We start from the raw sequence: 17,647 nt of genomic DNA, 5'->3' as shown, positions 1-17,647 counted from the left end.
TGAGCGTCACCACTGAGTTGTACAGAATACTATGGAAGTTTCTGGCAGAGGAACCTATTCTAATAGGTGCTAACAATTTGGGAAGAAATAAGAGTCAAGAGATAGTTTGAAGGTGGAATTCACAGCATTTGGTGACTGATTGTTTGAGTGGAATGGGGAATGGGATGGTGACCACTAGTGAAGGAATAGGTTAGCAGGGAAGATACTGAATGTATTGGCTAGGTTGAACTTGAGGGGCTCATGACATATCCAGCCAAATAGTCAAATTACTTGCTATAAAGTCTGTTGAAGGACACTTAGGCGCCCCTACTCATCTTTTAGTCATCCTCATAGTTACGAAGTATCTCGTGGTTCCATGCCCTCCCAACCCATCCACATAATTCCAAGTCCTCATCATCTCTTTTTATTAATCTCCCTATTTCCTGTCTAGCCCCACTTCATTTTTTACATGCAAATCTAATCAAATCATTTTCCCACTTAAAATATTCTTGGATTGCTCTGTCCAATATAGTAGCCAGTAGCCCCATGTGGTCAGTGCAAACTGAGATGTGCTGTAAGTATAAAATACATACAGGATTGTGAAGACTCAATACTCCCCCCAAATGCAAAATATTTTATTAAAAACATTAACCAATATTTTTATATTGGTTACATGTTGAAATGATAATATTTCTGGACAGATGATTAAGTAAAATATATATATGTATATTTTTTGGCCGCGCTGCGCGGCCCAAGGGACCTTAGTTCCCCAACTAAGAACCCGTGCCCCCTGCAGTGGAAGCACGGAGTCTTCACCACTGGACCGCCAGGGAAGTCCCAAGTAAAATATATTCATAAAATCAATTCACCTGTTTCTTTTTATTTTTTTAATATGGCTCCTAAAAAAATTTAAATCACGTATGTGGCTTGCCTTTTATTTCTGTTGGTTAGCACTGTGCTAGCGTATCCCACTGTCTGATGGATAAAGTCTAAACTCTCTACGTGGTATACAGTTCTTCATGGAGCAGCCCAATTTTTTGCTACTGTGCTAGACACAGGACCCTGGACTTCAACGTGCCAAATCACTTGCATTTCCCCACATTCTCACGCCCTACCTCTGCATGTTACCCTTCTTCTAGTCCCACTAACTTGCTCTGCCTGATGAACTCCTACTCATTCTTCAAGACTAATAGCACCTGACCTCCCCTAAGAGTATTTTACTCATTTCTCCAAGCGGAGTAAAGGTGCCTCCTCTGTGCTCTCACGGTATCAGGTTATAATTACAGTTATATACCAGTCTCTTTTTCACCTCTGTCTCCATCACTAGACTATATAAGGCTATGAAGGGTGGACCATGTGGTCCTTAACTCCCCATTGTTCACTGTGGCACAGAGCCCACCCTGTGGAAGGTGTTTAATAAATGTTCACTAAATGAATAAATCTATATAAAAAACTGTTGAGAATATGCAAATGTTTATAAAACTTAATAAATACACCAATAAGAAATATTAATCCCCAGGGGTCAACAAAATGTCATGTGCTTAAGATCAAAATATGTTTAAACAAAATCAAGTTTAAATGTTTATAAAGAATTATTTTCCTACTTACAGATTTTCCTTCTGCCCAGATGACTGCTCCAACTCCTGTTTTATGATCCTCTGAAAGATACATGGCATGTAACTCAGTAAAAACCAATGATTTGTTAGTTTCAGAAATACATTTTTTCCAAAAATAATAAACATGTATTTATTGAAATATACTTCATAAATGTAGCAGCAATCCTTGACAACCTCACTAATTACGGAAAAAGTATGAAAATGCTTTTGATAAAAATCAAATTGTCAAGCAAATATTGTCAAAGCAAATATTGTCAAGCATAGACTGACTATATGGGAGCTAGGTACGAACTAACTTATAGACAGTGTCACTACCAACCCAATCTCACATGATCTATGTGCAGAGATAACACAATGGCAGTGCCCGCACTCAGGTGACTTCAAAGCTGTAACCAGAACTGAGTGTAACTTTATTGAATTTCCACCAACAAGTCAGTTTTTAAATGACTATTTCTAATAGACGATAAAATCAATTAAGAAAGAAGTTTCTGAACTAATGGATTTAGTGTAATAACCATTCACAACAATCATATCTGTCTTCTCCTAGCATTTTTTACACTCTAATCATGGAAAATACATTTCATGAAAGTGTTCTTGCTATGAAAAAAGTTCAAACTCATAACACAAACATAAACAAATCTTTATGGGCTCTCATATATATACCTTTTTTTTTTTTTGCTGGAAGGTACATGAAAGGAATTTTGATTTAAACAAAATGATGTCCTTTCCCTGACCTTCACAGTTTACTTTGAGGGGAAAAGAATGCCAAGTTAGTGACATGATGCCCATTTCTAAATCAAGTGGCAGAAGTCACAAATATAAGATTATAATTTCCCTGCAGAACCAACCTATTTACTTTTCAACAAGAAAGGCTGTATTTCTTAAAACTATTAACCTTAAACAGAAAATACAAAACCAAAATAGAAATTCTACATATTAAGAACTGACTTTTTCTTTCTACTACTACTAAGGGTGAATTTAAAATTTCTAAGACAATTATGCACAAATTATAAAAACCATAGTATTTATCAAAATCTTAATAAGAGACCAATATAGTTAAGTAGGTACATTTACACAGAGAAAGTGAAAATTATCTGTGAACTTGCCCTCAGGCATTTTCATATTGATGAGGATTAAACGAAACTGTGGCTTCACCCCACAATTTCCTAAAAGTTAATCTTTCTAACATATTTAAATACTTTTCTAGTAAAAGTACAAAGAAACATTATTCTACCTATGCATGAAAAACTAGGATTCCTGATAAAGTTAATTTTTTAAGAAAGTTGATACTATAATGAAATTCCCCATCTTCAGGTCAAGCAAGCTTGGGTTTTCAAAATTATACCACAAAGCATTTTTATAATTTATTTTAAGCACTTGTTATCCATTACCTCATTTTTATCCTAAAGGTAAAGCAGACAAAATTTCCTTTTCTAGATGAGAAAACAGGCAAAGAAATTAAGTGACTAAAATTTAGCCCTCCACACCCAACCGGCTTGCCTCCCTCCGATGTGAAGAATTTTGTAACAAAGGTTCCCCTTTACTGAATACCTGAGTGCCTATACTCACGAAGCTTATGGGTCCGATGGAGAAGGAAGATGGTAACAAGGAAACATCTAAGAACCTAGGTGCTGTGCTGGGCTATGAAGGAAAGGAGCAGGATGCTGAGGAACAGTGTATGGGAGAAACATACTTTATAGAGTGGAGACTGTCAGGAAAGGAATTTTGCAGTAAACAAAGTCTTGTTCCTTCCAAGATTGTCAGAATATAGCATGAAGGGAAAAGAATATAATTATGGTTTTATGCTCATTTCTAAGGTAAGTAGTATAGAAGTTAAGAACCTAAGATTATATTTCGTTTATATTATAAATGAAAACCTTTAAGTAAAATTGTACTTAATACATGCATAAATCTGAAACAGAAAATGAAAAACTCAAATAGAAACTCTTCATATCAAGAGTCTACTTTTCCTACCATTGACACTAAGTATTTTTCATATTATTATTTTTTAGTCCAGGAGCCACTTTTTCTGTTTCAGTCTAGGGACAGCCTAAATCTTGTCAGGAGGGAAAAAAATGTGATTTTTTAAACTAAGCTCAGGGACTTCCTTGGTGGCACAGTGGTTAAGAATCTACCTGCCAATGCAGGGGATAGGGGTTCGAGCCCTGGTCTGGGAAGATCCCACATGGCGCAGAGCAACTAAACCCGTGCGCCACAACTACTGAGCCCACATGCCACAACTACTGAAGCCCGCACACCTAGAGCCCATGCTCCGCAAGAGAAGCCACCGCCATGAGAAGCCTGCGCACCGCAACGAAGAGTAACCCCACTCACCGCAACTAGAGAAGGCCTGCGCGCAGCAACAAAGACCCAACGCAGCCAAAAATAAATAAAGCTCTACTGCTTACCTAAGGTTAGTTTCACCAAGAAAATATTCTTTACTACATGTCTTTTGAAATCAGAATAAGATTTCATCCATATACGATGAGTAGATTTCACCCAGCCCCCAAAGTTGGATGACAGATGAGGTAATTTCTCAAAAATCTTTTCACATCAGTAATTTTTATGTAAAGTTTCTCAAAAACCTTTCATGTCTGTAAATTGCTCCCCAGGATCTGGTCATTCACAGGATTTTCTCTGTATACCCTTGAAGGAAAGGTCAACTTAAAATCACTGAGCCAAATTCCTGAGACTCTTTGGTCACTGAAAGTCAGAGGACTCTTTATCCTATGGTTCTGGAACACAGGCATGGTTATTTTAGCTCCCAATACTGTGGTCATGTCAGGGTTTGTCCAAGTGTGGTTCACAAACCAACTGCATCAGAATGACTGGACGCTTGTTACAAAGGCAGACTCCTGGCTCCCATGGAAATTCCATGAATCAACCTCTCCACGGGAGGTGGCAGACTAAGGAATCTGTACTTCTCATGAGCATCACCTCTGATTCGTAGGCAACTAAAAGTTGAGAACTGCTGAGTTATGATTTGAAACAGTTAACTTTCTTGGCTACTCCAACCTACTTTCATCATCAGCGTTGTGGTTCAGAAGGAAGGCATAATCGTCAGCTTTGGAAAATGCCTAGTCTAATGGGAAACAGGACATAAAAAGAAATCAAAACTCACACTTAAACCAGGTAGGTAAGATGTGATGCCCTCCTATCTCTGTTTTTTCCCCTAGAGTCTAAACAAATTTTGTCACTTTTTTTCTACCCTCAAAGTAGCTTAGAAACATACTTTTAATGACACCTCTGTGGATCCTATTTACTCATCATTCAAAAATCAATTATTAATTACCTACTTTCAACTAGTTTTAGAACTTTATTAGAAGTTTTGGCATTCTTTTTAATCATATGTATATTTTTAAATGAAATGGTTTAACGGAATGATTTCTTCACCTATTAGAGTGAAATAAAGTTATGTGAGCTGAACAGTGTAAAATTTAAAGTTTGAGTAATCAGAAACACACTAAGTGGATATCTACCTTGCTGGATTGTCCTCAATGTTAAGTGAGATACATATATAAATCACCTAGCTCTGTGCCTGACACATAGTAGGTGCTCAATAAATTGTTATTTATTATTATCATCAATGAGGAGTATCAGTCCAGAATTCCTTATCTGCAATCCCTTATATCAAGTTTTTTAAAACAGCTTGACACACATACATATAGCACATACATATTATTTTTCTAAAATCTGAAAAATTCTGAATTCCTTTTCATCTGGCTTCAAGAGCTTTGGGTAGGGGACTGTGGACCATTTATTTTTGTATATAAAAATATTTCTTTTGTGCTAAGGAAAAAACAATGATGAGGACATGGTCTCTCCCCTGGAAGAGCTCACAGTGGAAAGGAGCACATGACAAAGAGTCGCATTCTATTCAGGACTTGGGTTCCAGGCAAGAAAGTCATACATAAACAAAAAATTAACCTTGAAAAACCTTTTAAATTGCCCATCAAGTGCATAAGTACAAAACTCTGCACAGTAACAGCAGATAAATTTACAATACTATAACTTTACTAGTAGAGTATCTAATAAAGAATATATATGCAAATTTATATCTATACATTACTGCATCTTTAAACAGTGGAGTTATACACGGTATTATTAGGTATTATGAGAGGAGCTCCTGAGAGCAAGTAAAAAAACAACAGACTCACACCTCCCGTCTTACGCTCACTCTGGAATCTGCTGAATTCTAATTAGCAAATGATAATTAGTGAAGTATAGCTGTGACAGCTGTTTCCATTTATGTTTCTGTCCTTCCAGAATGGTTTGGAGAAAAATTCTTTATAAAGCTGGAGTTGGCAGAGACTAACATATAGCCCACGATACAAGATAATTACATTAAGTCAGACCTTTACATAATTCAGTTGTTGGGCATCATGTAGTTTGTGCTGATAGTAGAATCAAATTCTTTAATAAGAATCAAGTGATTATTAACTCTGCTGAATGTTGGAATCCCTTACAGAAATTTAAAAATTCACATGCCTAGGACATACCCTTAGGGACCAGGTTTAGTAGGTCTGGGTTAGAATTTGAGCATTCGTACTTTTAATACAAGTTTCTAGGGTGATTCTAAAATGCTGCCATTTGAAAACCTCCATTTTACTGAAATTACTTCAACCTGTGGTCTTTGTTGAGCATATACTGCAGACCAGTGGCATTTGTATGGACTTTTTCTGAAGATTTTCTCTCTTCTCCTTCTTTCTTGGGATAAGTTTAAAAATTCCTACTATAGCCTACTCACCAAATCTTACTCTACTGCTCCTCCTGCCTGCATTTTCTTTTCCTTATTTCAAAGTTGCATTTTAAAAAGTGATCATGATTCTACTTTGAAAAATGTTATGTCTGCTGAGATATAAAAAGCACTGTTCTATAATTGGAAACACAGATACCACCTTTTATCATGATAGAGAAAATTCCCAAGTAATATTTTCCTTTTTCACATACTTACTCAGGTACAACTTAATATAATAAAGTAAAAATGTTTGATTTCTCTACTTGCTGATTGAAGACATACCAGAAATTGGAAGAATATGACAAAATTCCTTTACTTTGATTCTATTCATTATTTTGAATTCATATTTTTAGTTTAAAGACTTTTTAAGTTTTTACTAAATACTGAATACCTACAGAATATTGAAGAGTTAAGAAAAAAATGAATAATTCTGGTTCTCTCTCCCCTCTCTTTTTGTCCTATCTCTAGTGGAGGGCTCATTCAACTGTGAAATGATAAAAGCAAGAAGCAGAAAGGGCCTAATCAGATCCTGATTTATAAATGTAGCACCCGATATAGGCCACAAGAAATCCTAAAACTACTCTAAGAGTTGTCTACTCAAGGGTCTCACCAACTTCTCTTTATTTGTATGACCAACAAAACCTTAGTATCTAAGAGTCAACAAACGCTACCATAGATGAAATGAACACTTTACTTCTGAGACAAATACGACCCAAGCAGCCCCGATTTATGAACTAAGCATGTAACTCACCAGTTCGATATGCCAATAACCTGGCCTGAATCATGCAGTGCCTTGCAATTTCTTGCGGCAAACTCTGATTGTGAATTTCATTAATCTGTTCAGTATTGCTACAATAAAATCCGTAGTGTTTAAAGTTGGGCACACTGGAAGCTACTGTGGCCAAAAGTAGGATAAGGTCTTTCATGTTTTGCCTTAGATTGCTGAAGTACGGATTTTCACATAGGTTCTCCAAACCTATGGTCATCAGTATTTGCTTATGCATTTCTTCTCTGGAAACCAAAAATATCATTTCATATTCTTTTATTCTTTCTTGTTTACATTCAGAATAAAAGTCAATGTTAGTGTCTGGCAACGTTTTTGAAATTTTTTGAATAAAGTCACATTTGTAAGAGGTCTCCTCTACAAACTGCACCATATAACACACCAAAGGCTGAAGTAAGACACACACATGGGCCCGACTGTTTGACTTCAATCTTTCCACTGCTTTGGCATCTAACTTTGCATCTTCAGAACTAGAAGCCTCAGTAAGCAAGCTTATTTCTGGATCAGCAGGCCAGTATGAAATTCGGTTAACTCCAGCTGAAATACAAAATATGAAAGGTAGTTATCAGATGCATGCTGAAAGTAAGGGTTTTCTTAATAAATCCACCATATCACTGCAGTAGGTCCAAAGGTCCCAATATAATAAAAGTCTATCACCAAGTCACCAATAATATAGCCCAAGTGCTGGCAAACTACGGCCACAGGCCAAATCTGTCCTGTTGCCTATTTTTATACAGCTTGCAGGTCAACAATGGATTTCGCAGTTTTAAATAGTTGGAAAATCAAAAGAAAACTATTTTGTGACATGAAAATCATATAAAATCCAAATTGCAGTGCCTATAAAGCTTTGTGGAAACACAGACAAACCTAATCTTTGACATTGTCTCTGGCTGTTTCTGTACTACAATGGAGTAGCTGAGTTGAGAGCTGAATAGCTGTATGGATACCCTACGGCTTGCAAAGCCTAAAATACTTACTATCTATCTGGCCCCTTATAGGAAAAGTTTGCCGACAACAAAACCCATGGAAGGTATCTGTGGAATCACTACCTTTGCTAAGTGTGGTCCCAAAGCCCAGAGCTAGGACTATATACCAGAGTCCTCCAAGTAATCAAATGGCAGCTTTTAGAAATATCGTAACATAACTGATACTGGCTAGAGTTTTGTACCTGAAATAAACAATTCATCCACACATGAAAAATGTACCTGTACTCTAAACTCTTCCTCTGGGAAGCTCTTCTAAGAAAATATTTGAAATAAAGACAAAAGAAAATTCATGCATGCATATGTTTAGTGCAGCATTGTTTAAAACAGTAAAAACGTAGAAAAAATCTAAATGGCCAAAATAGAGGAATGGTTTAACACATTACAGTCTTCCTCATAATAAAATATGCAGTTATCCAAAACGTCCACAAAGAATTTGTAATGTGAGAGCAGCAGGGAAGCGGGGGGAGAAGAAGCAATATTAATTGTTTTTAAGTCCACAAAATTGAAGACAAAACAACAAACTAGAAGGAACATTTTTCAATCAATGTAACAGAGAAAAGGTTAGTAATCTTTGATATACAGAGATTTTAATTCACTAAGAGCACATGTGAATTGACAAGAACAATAAAGCCTCCAAGAAAGACAAAATATATGAACAATTTACAAAAGAAAACAAAACTGTATAACAAATATGAAAAAAGTTTTTAATTTGTGTTTGAGAATGAACGATGAGATGCCTTATACAGAACTCAGCACATAAATGTTCATCAATTAGTTACTATTTTACAACAAAGAAACCCCTTTGCTAGTGTCTCATGTAACTTCCGCTAGGAGAGGCATTACGTTTTTGATGATTGTGCCCAGAAGTGAACAGGCAGATGGCCCACACGTTTTCTGCATTCAAAGAAATAGATGAACTAAAAAATTCGAGTTAAACAAACACACATTTCTATCTACTCCCTGCTACTACTGACCCTTACTGTGCCTTGGGCTGTAAAGTAATTTTGAAGGCCTCAAAGCTATCAGAACGTTTCCTCCGGCTGTTTCTTGTTCTCTCTGTTGGAGTTCTCATAATTCGTTTCCTAACCAGCAGTAATGATCAATCTTTCATCTAAGCATTCTGGTTGCTTCTAGTAATCTTGATTCAAGAAGAGGGGATGACCAATGTTTAAACGTATTTTCATGTACTAGTAGCAGAAGCTACAGCAAAGGTTCTCAAATCTTTTGGTCTCAGACTCTGTTACACTCTTAAAAAATCAATGAGGACCCCAAAGGGTTTTTTTTCATGTGGACTATATCTACTGATATTTACTGCATTAGAAAATTTAAACAGAATTTTAAAATATTAATTCATTAAAAAATAGCAATAAGAACCATCATAAATTAATATAAATAACATAGTTCAATAAAAAATAACTATTTTCCAAAACAACAACAAAAACTAGTTGAGAAGAATGGCATTAAAGTTTATACAAATCTCTTTATTATCCGGCTGAATAGAAGATAGTTGGGTTCTCAAATCTGCTTCTGCTTTCAACCTCTTGCCTTAGCTTTTCATTGAAGTATATAAAAAGTGTCCGGCCTCACTTGATATGCAGTTAAAAAAGGAGTATTTTAACAGCCATTTCAACTAATTATGAATATTCTTTCACACTACATAAAATTTTGAGAAGGGATAGTTTCTTAGAGGTGAGTTACAGTGTGGAATCTGAAATCACACAACAAACTTTTTGTACTGTTATGTTAAAGTCCACTGGTCTATCTTACACTTAGAATGGCTCTTTCACTCACACATGATTTTCTAGCATCATGCACTGGTCATTTGGAAAACAAGAGTTTACTGATTTCACAATACTTAAAAAAAAACAAAAAACTCATTCATTAATATAACCACCAATCTCATCAGAAGAGTCTTTAAGCAGTGGGAAGCTGTAAGCTTATGATGATGGTAGACAGGAGTTTTTCAAAATTCTAATTTTCACTTGAAGTTTCAAATTTTATCAGTGGCAATAAATGCTGTCAGTGGTTTTCTTGGAAGTGACGGTTTCACTTCATTCATTTTTGAGAAAATGTCTGCCAAATAGCCAAGTCTAAGTAACTATGGTTTGTTAGTTCATGGTGTTCCATGAAAAAAATTGGATAATTCAGTTTGTGACTCAAACAATTGCATAAGCGGTTTTCCTTAAGGCAAACTTCATACTTAGGTTTATAGCAAAAGTGCTTTATGTCCACCTCCTATTTTCTCATACAGAATCTTAAAAAGACGCGTACTAAGGGTTGGGTTTAATAAAATTGATTTTTTTTTTTTTTTACTGTTTCATCAATGACATTCTTACATGAAACCCCACACCCTCCACCTTTTTTTTTTAACTCCAAATAGGTGGCTATGTAAGAGTACAATGACTACTATTGCCTTGATTCATACAACTGCAACAGTAGTTTTACTCAACATTTTTTTAGTACTATTAGCATAAATGTAGTGTTATTATGAAAATAGTTTTGACCTTGTGGACCGTGAGGAGGTCACAGACCACACTTTGAGAACCACTATGCTTTAGAAATGTTTGCTTTGTAACTGAGGTAACAGTAATTATAACTGAAATAAGTTAGCTAGAGCATGGGGTTAAACCATGCCCCTTTCCAAGATAAGTAAATAACATATAAGCCTAATCAAACATAGCAATTTTATTTATATATGGCTCTAATACCAGCATAAAAGCATTTCCGTTGCATGTCCTTCCTGATTTTCCACATTGCATTATCTCTCTTGCCAGGTTTAAGTGTCTGCACTCAAAGACACAAGCAATGGTGAATTACTTGTACTCCAACATTTTTCTAATTCTTGGCTCTGAGGCTATTAAGAGTGCTTTGAGTGTAGTCAACTCAGCGCAAAACACGACTTTTATTCATTCTTCTCTCTTGACTCTAGAAGAGATGAGTCGACAAATGTCTGGTTCTTTCACATTCTTTCCTTTCTAGATCAATGCCGCCACCTGAACCCTATTTTACACCTTATCTAATGCAACAGTCTACTGATCAAGCTCTCAACCTCTTTATCTTTCCATGTTCTAATTCAGTAACAACAACAAATAATAATCTTAATCATGTTACATCCTGCAAAACTCTTCAATGGGAAAAGGAGAAAAAAATGCCACCACCACTATCACACTTACCTTCTCTATTCGTAATTGCAGGGGAAAGACTACAGAATCTAATAACTTATCATAGATGCCTATCTACCAGCTTGAAATACTCGATGCAGGCCAGGAGGCTCTAGCCACATGACCATTTCTTCTGGAAGTGCTTCCACTTGTAGCTTAAGGGAACTGCCCTGATCACCGATCTGATCCTTACTCTTAAGACTTTGATATAAACAAAAACCGCTCTTCCTCAAAGCAAGTTTAGCAACTCTGTTCTATAAGATAAAGCCCAAAGGCCAGACAGTTTTTCAAAGTTCTCCATTAAGGCCCCAACCTATCATTATAATCCTTCTGCCACTATTCTCTTCAAGAATAATTTTCCACTCCGAACACTGACCCCCAGAACCCTGCTTCTCACAACTTGATGACCCCACATGCATTGTCCTCCTGACCAGGAATGTGTTCCTCCTCCTCTACATCTGACCCATGGAGGTCCAGCTTAAGCCCCAGCTATTTATAACATGCCAGCCTGCAGGGATCACTGTCTCTCCTCTGAGCTCATATATCATTTACAGCTGTTATTACTCATTTGGTATTACATGATGTGTTACATTAAACTGGTTTTTGCCCCCAAATAACAGCTTGAGGGAAAGGATTAGGAACTACATTAGCCTTTTTTTTCCCCAGAAGCAATCTGAACCCTGTCCTTCTGGGTTTTAAGGAAGCTTCATTACATAGGCATGATTGATTAGGTCACTGGCCATTGGTGTTTGAACTCAAACTCTAGCCCGGCTCTCCTCCCCAGAGGTCTGGTGGGGGTGAGGCTGCAAGTTCCTACCCTCTAGTCACCTGGCTGGTTCCCCTGGCAACCAGGCCCCATCCATAGGGGATTCCCAAAAGTTACCTCATTAACATAAACTCAGTAATGGTGGAAAGGGACTTGTTATGAATAACAAAAGACACCTTTCTCATTCTTAACACTCAGGAAATTCAAAAGATTTTAGTTGCTGTGTGTCCAGAATGGAATGAAGACTAAGTATATAATTCATTTATAAATCACAATTATCACAGTGCCTATGTAAAAGATATACTGTTTTTTAAATAGGAAAGTGGTCTGAATACTTATCTGGGTGCAAAATAGCATCATAAGCACAAAGAGGATAAGTGAGTAGCCCAGAGTGGCAGAGATAGATAGCTATATGTTAATACTTTGTTCTCCTCCTTCCAAAGGGTAGAGTAGTCATTGGGAGGCAGCTGCCCAGCCAGAAACTACAGTTCCCACAATGGATGTGAACAGAAATGATGTCTGTGACTTCGAGGCCAGGGTTTTTAAGAAGCAGGTATGCCTTCTCTACTCTCTGTCTCTAGATGCAGAGGAGGCCAGAAGGAAGACAGGAGCAACAAGACAGAAGATGCCTAGGCCCACGGATCAACCACATGGAGAATAGCTGTCTGCTGTTCAGCAACACTTGCATTGGACTATTACATGGGTGATAAGTGTCTAGTGTATTAAGCCACTGAAATGTTGATGCTTATTTGTTATAGCAGCTAGTATTAAATCTACCAATACACTGAGGGTAATCTAACTAGTTAGTGACAGAGCTGAGACCAGAATCCATGTTTTCCAACTCTTCTTCTTACAGTACATCAAACTGTCTTCAGATATATATTTATATTTCTAAATTATCTCTGTGGTATTTAGGCAATTTGTTCCCACTTGATTTGTTCTCAGATAAATGCTATTAATCTCCAACAAAGCCTTATCTGCACTTACCATTTACAATCATTTTCAAACAAGCAGAACATGGTTTTCTGGAAAAATAAAGATCACAGTTTTTCAACCTTGACCCATGTTTTATCAGAGCGATTTTCCCAGCATGTAAATCTTCACTTGAACAGTGGAGACCAACAATTTTCATGTTTTTCACCACCACAAGACCAGTTCTCTTCACCTACATTAAGATACAAAATAATAATTTATTTTATAATTTATGTGATTAGTTATAATATCTAATGATCGTATCATGGATTATACTTGATTTATTAATAAAATGAAAGTTTTGTTTAGTTCTTCATCTGAACACAGTTTGAACAAAAGCACATTTCTCATTAGGTCCAAAATTTTTTCTGAAAGTGTAATGTTGACTTTCTACCAGAAATTTTCTAAATCTAGGCTTTATTAACCAAACAATTATGCATTTAATTATCATAAATTTACCCTAGTAAAAAATGAATACATTTTAACCTAGTAAAGGGCAATAATGAAGTCGATTTGACTTGTTTCTTAATCTAGTCTAAGACTACTTAGTATTAAGCTTCTAGATAATAAGGAAAAACTTGGAAAACCCTGTGATTATACACATGGATAAGTGAAGCCCAGAGTTTACATGATTTTCTGAAAGACCCATAGATGGTAAAAGGCAGAACTAAATCAGAGGTCATATTAAGTCTTCAAAAAAAATTTTTTTATTGAAGTATAGTTGATTTACAATGTTGTGTTAATTACTGCTGTAAAGCAAAGTGGTTCAGCTATACATATATATACATTCTTTTTTTTTTAAAATATTCTTTTCCATTATGGTTTATGATAGGATATTGAATATAGTTCTCTGTGATATACAGGGACCTTGTTGTTTATCCATCCTATATACAATAGCTTACGTCTACTAAATTTTAAAATATTTTAAATACTGATTAAAATAAAGATAATTCTCAACTTCTTTCTAAAAATTGGCTCTAACAATTTTTAGGACTATGGCAGTCTAGACTAATGTGGTAGGACCCACCTCCTACAAATATATAGATTATTTATAATTTTAAAAATGTTTCAAAATGCATAGTCAAGCTCAGAAGAAAGGAAGACATAACCCTCAGGTGTTAGAAAGGAAGAGAGAACTCAAAGCAAAAGCAGTGAACTGCAGCTATCTCAGCAGCGTCCCACCCACAGTCAGGGACTGGGCTGACTTTGCTTTAAGCCCCAGAGGCCGAGCACTGGCTGGAGTTCTAAAGAGTGGTTACTTTAAACCTGAAGTATCCTAACTTACACAGATACTCATCATATAAGCTGCTGTAACAATATTAATATCAGATAAAATAGACTAAGGTTAAAAATCAGTTCTACATAAGCCGCACAACAGTCTATGCTGTTTTCACAGCAAAAGATCCTGAAGTAAGGAATGTAAACCTAATCCTTGGGTTCATAAGGGATTTTACAATATGAGGGGGACTTGGGCTGAGAACAGAGTGTCCATTATTCCCTACTCCCTTTCAAAGGGATTTTACTCTACAGTTATTCCCAATAGGACACATCTGAAATCACTTTAAAGATCAGACCAAAGCTGTATTTACTAAAATAGTCAAGTTTCGGTTTCAATTATGAGTATAAATTTTTGAAACTATGGAGAATGATACTTTGTGAAATGTGAAGGAACAGAGAAGATTTCATAGAATTCCCTTTCAGAGGTAATCAACCATCTCCTAAACATTCTGGACATTTAAAAGGAATACAAAAATCTTTCCCTTACAAAACATATGTCCAAAAACATAGATTAAATATGAAAGACCTGTCTATACTGGCTTTTAAAATAAGCCTTAAATTTACCTTGACTCCTTTCCCCCCCAATCCCAAAATTTCTTAAGAGCTTTATGTTCCTCAAACATAAAGAATATGTTAGTATCTACTTCTAGATACTTCCAGCAAGCTTTTAAAAAAATTATCACTGATGAGGCCTTATCAAAAGATCTCAGTAGACTAGAGCTCATTTTATTTAAATGAACCAATTGTGACCAATGGAAATGGCTGCAATTAAATGATTTTAGCTTTAGATTTTCTAAGTAGTTATGCAGACAGAAATAAAGCCAGAAACCCTGACCACAAAGACTTTAAAAAAAATTATTCCTAAAAAATAGGAAACATACTCATCAATTTATTTTTTTATTGGAACAATCTTTTAGGCCAAGTTTATCACTTTTTTGTCTACAGTCCTTTTCACTTCAGAAAATATATACATTTTTTTTCCATTTTGTTTCTAGTTAAGGCCAAAATATCAAGTTTGAGACCAAGATTTTTCCATCCCAAACTGAAAACAAAACAAAACCAATAAAAGCCTAAGTTGCATTCCATTTCGATACTTCCACTTACTCCAACTCCCAGAAGACTGAATCTTTGCAGTGAATCACTGTTCTGGATTCTGATTTCGCTTCACTTCACTAACATCTTGGCAAGTGTCTATGTAATCCTAGTCACAGAGTTTTACATTAAAACATAGGCAAAAGAGGACAGTCTGGTTTGTAAATGAACTAGTACATTTACTTAAATGGCAATTCACAACTCTTTTTCCCTTTTGCCTTTCTTATAATTAAAAACATCTAACTATTCTAAAATAAATTATTTCTGTATTCTTGTTGGGCATTTTAGAGACTCACTCTCAGAAATAATCAGGAAATCTCCAGGAATGTACATCAGAATCATCAAGGTAACTTTTTTCAAAATATACATGTCTCCACTTCACACCCAATGAATCAGAATCTCTCTGGAAAACTCAAAAGATTAAAATAGCAAGGAAATACTATGCAATATTAAAAAGAACAAGGTTCATCTTGCCAGGTTTTGGGCTTTGATTTTACCCTACTTACAAGCTAGTAAGTTAGCCTGTTACTGTTTCATGGATGCTAGCAGAAGACATGAAACTCCTGGGTCAGAAACAAAGGACTTTATGGTTCACAGCACAGCAAGCCGTGTGAGCATCATGTTTGTGATGGTGCCCTTGCCCACAAGTCCCACAAGGGGTCATGCAGATGGGCCCATATGGATTCCTGGACATGAAGCGGGTTGTGTTACAGGAGAGGAACACTGAGCTCGGGAATCTGTTGTGTTTTATTGCAAATAGTGAGCAAACCTGCTCTATGTCCCAGAGGGAGACATTATCTCAACCCTCAGGGTTGCTTGTGGCAAACACAACTCTTGAGAAATGGCCTAGGTAAAGAACAGTTAGGGCCTTGCATTCTTGGCAAGACCAGCAGGAAGTGTTGGGAGTTTGAAAGAACGTGAAGAGTGTTTCTCAACACATCTATATAAACTAATATGGGAAGGTGAGAAGAGTTAAATTTGAAAAATTTTAAGAAAGAGCAAGATGTAGGAACATATTACAGAATACGTAATTCCATCTGTTCTCCCTCACCACCCCCAACCTTTGGAGAGACATGTATAGTCTTGTAAATGTATAATTTTTAGAAGAGGATACAAAAACTCTCTTGGAAGTGGGAATGGGGAACTTGAGTATAAAAGAGACTTTTATTCTACTTTATACCATTCCTTTTGCTTTGTTATTATGAGCCTATGTCTTTTTTTTAAATCATAAAAATTCACCTGTTTTTTATCAGCAGATACTCTGGCCATCTCTTCATTATCTCCTAAGGGTCCATGCTTGCCTTCCTCCCTTTCCTAAGTAAACGCAGATTAAGGGGGGAAAAAAAAAGATTAGTACATAAGATGTGATTAATTCAATATTTCCTATTTAAAGACTGGTTTCTTTGGCTGTGGCCATTTATTTTTTTCCTCGATGAAACTCTGTATTGACTTCCTGCTTTGTTCAGGTTCAAGTTCAGACTACTCAACCTAGAAAATAAGGCTTTTATAATCTGGCCCCTGAATGCTTTTCCAAAATACAGAAGAACTGAAAATAAAATTCTGTAGTTTAAGGTTTCAGAGTTGGGGCAGTTTTGAGCAATGGAAAAGTCCTAGTGTGGCCATGGCTAAGAAGGACTAAAGGGGAATAGAGGTAAATTACCTGGCATTGGGAAGGTGAAGAACTATGTAGCAAGGATATGAACTGGATTGTGGTAGGCAGAATAATGGTCCCCCAAAGACCTCCCGGTCCCAATCCCTGGAGCCTGTGGCTATGTTATATTACATGGCAAGGTTGCATACGGAATTAAAGTTGCTAATCATCTTGAGATGGGGAGGTTGTCCTGGATTATTTGGGCAATGTAATCACATTACCAATGTAATCACAAGGGTCCTATAAGTGAAAGAGGGAGGCAGGAGAGTCAGTGCTAGAGGGATGCAACATGAAAAAGCCTCATCCCACCATTGCTGGCATTGAAAGTGGAAGAAGAGGTTCACAAGCTAAGCAATGTGGGCAGCTTCTAGAAGTTGGAAAAGGCAAGGAAACAGATTCTCCCTCAGAGTCTATAGAAGGAATGCAGCCCTGGCAACGTTTTGATTTTAGTCTAGTGAGACCTATTTTGGACTTCTGACCTATAGAACTGTAAGAATATACATTTGTGTTGTTTTAAGCCATGAAATTTGTTGACACTAATATAGGAATGTCCATAAGTCTCCTCTAAAAGTAAAACTTCAAGTAGAAAGTTTTGAACCAGGGGATAAATTCATTCATCCATCC

General features: G+C 36.3%; 1 protein-coding gene across 3 annotated transcripts in view; it reads right to left on the bottom strand.

The window, feature by feature from the left end:
* CDADC1 (cytidine and dCMP deaminase domain containing 1) overlaps positions 1 to 17,647 on the bottom strand; it is a 44,474-nt gene that overhangs the window by 21,292 nt on the left and 5,535 nt on the right. For 2 of the 3 annotated variants that reach the window (XM_082434430.1, XM_082434429.1), the window contains exons 3-6: positions 16,612 to 16,686; positions 13,018 to 13,195; positions 7,085 to 7,654; positions 1,588 to 1,637 (exon numbers count right to left, since the gene is read on the bottom strand). In XM_082434430.1, the coding sequence (XP_082290556.1) occupies positions 1,588 to 1,637; positions 7,085 to 7,654; positions 13,018 to 13,195; positions 16,612 to 16,686 (873 nt within the window). The remainder of the gene's footprint in view (positions 1 to 1,587; positions 1,638 to 7,084; positions 7,655 to 13,017; positions 13,196 to 16,611; positions 16,687 to 17,647) is intronic. The other variant, XM_082434431.1, reaches the window with a different exon arrangement.

This window comes from Balaenoptera physalus (genome assembly GCF_965194825.1).
Source record: "Balaenoptera physalus genome assembly, chromosome: 18".
In the NCBI taxonomy this organism is placed as follows: Eukaryota; Metazoa; Chordata; class Mammalia; order Artiodactyla; family Balaenopteridae; genus Balaenoptera; species Balaenoptera physalus.
This window is presented reverse-complemented; position numbering and strand designations above follow the sequence as displayed.